General features: G+C 35.8%; 1 protein-coding gene across 1 annotated transcript; it reads right to left on the bottom strand.

The window, feature by feature from the left end:
• On the bottom strand, nt 1-1,132 carry LOAG_15474 (hypothetical protein; the record flags this gene model as incomplete). The annotated part of the gene is made up of 3 exons (XM_003150964.2): nt 724-1,132; nt 331-447; nt 1-94 (listed from the first exon to the last, which is right to left on the bottom strand). Coding segments are annotated over exons 1-3 (342 nt in total), but the record flags the coding sequence as incomplete, so codon positions are not given.
• Nucleotides 1,133-1,549: the final 417 nt, after the last annotated feature.

Below are 1,549 nucleotides of genomic sequence, written 5' to 3'. Positions count from 1 at the left end.
CCAATCCGTTATTCCACTAACAGCAAATAAGGCCAGTGCAGTCATATATGATTCTTTTATTATTAAATATCCAACTACCGGCGTCAATCCAATTCTGAAATTATGCATAAAAAATCCGGTACACCACTTAATTTCTATAACCCACGCAGCTTACTTCAGTTTGTAAATCCATTACCGTCAATATCCGTTGGTGAGGTATAAATATAGGATTACCCATAAAACAAGTGGCGTTCAAGATTTTATAAAGATAAACAAATCACCTTTAATTTTCATGTGGACCTGTCAATAAATGAGATCAATGCATAAAGCTTACAAATTAAAGAAAGAAACCTGAATAAGCACAAGGCATTTGGTATAGTTGCAATTTTGTTCCCAGATTCACTTTGATTCTCGTCTAATTTTGTTTTTACTTTCGCAACGTGTTGAGAAGTGTAGATTTTACCATTGCTGAAAATAATATGTGATTATTTTAACTTGAAATTAGATGTTTTCTTTTGCAATAAATTTATGAATTTGATAAGGCAATTTTCCCTATCAAATTAAGGGATTTTTGTTTAAAGAAACAGCTTTATGTCTCAATGCTAAGCTTTCTAATGCTGTAAAGTATGTGAGTTCATCATTATTTTTAGGAAACTTTGGATGCAGTTAAGGGAGCGCTTAATAGCTCAAAAAATAAAGATGCATAAATGAATCATTCGAAAAATGTGGCTCTTAAATGTGTACCGGTCAAAGTTCAAAGATCTTGTTGAAGAAGCAGAAATAATAGTCGGAAAGGAAGCCGCGCTAGGATATATTACCAGAGGTAGTGTTTTTCGACATAGCATCAGATGCTGAAGCCATATCCTCCGAAGCATTCCACCCTCAAATCGACAACATTTGGACGCATACTACAGACAAAGGTCGAGACTTACTGAACTTACTGTCTCTTCTAAACTTACTGTCTCCACGACTGCGGTCATAGGTCATCGAAGAAGTAATATTAAGTGTAGTTCTGTAATTCATTCAAACCACTATCAAAACAAATAAAACAAAAAGACCGAAAACCGAATAAAACATACTCCCAGAAAATCAAACCGAATAAAACACATCTCCCAGAATAAGAATGAAAATAGAACAGTAAGGACGACACCACCTAATATATCTTTGGACCGGATGCCGGATGAATCAAGACAAGTCTTTTGTTCAGGATGTGAGAGAGTGTGTGTTTGAGGAGACACAGGGATAGGCGATGAATTTCTATAGTAATGAGAGTAAGAGGCAAGGAGAGATTTGGATGGAATCCATTTCCTCTAATAGAGATAACAGATTTACAGGTTCATCTTCAGTACATTCGGTAAGCATTGAAAGGAGTAAAGCATATAGTCTGTAATAAGGAAAGTAAAAAGTACTGAACCGATTGACACTTCTAACAGTTGATGACACGATAATGTTTGTTCAAAAAATGTTTTGATACCATATGTGCCAATGTCTCTGTGTGTGTGTGTGTATGTGTGTGTGTGTGTGTGTGTGTGTGTGTGTGTGTGTGTGTGTGTGTGTGTGTGTGTGTGTG

The sequence above is a fragment of the Loa loa genome (assembly GCF_000183805.2).
Source record: "Loa loa unplaced genomic scaffold supercont3.2033, whole genome shotgun sequence".
Classification (NCBI taxonomy): domain Eukaryota; kingdom Metazoa; phylum Nematoda; class Chromadorea; order Rhabditida; family Onchocercidae; genus Loa; species Loa loa.
The sequence above is the reverse complement of the archived record's forward strand: the minus strand, read 5'-3'. Positions and strand labels throughout refer to the sequence as shown.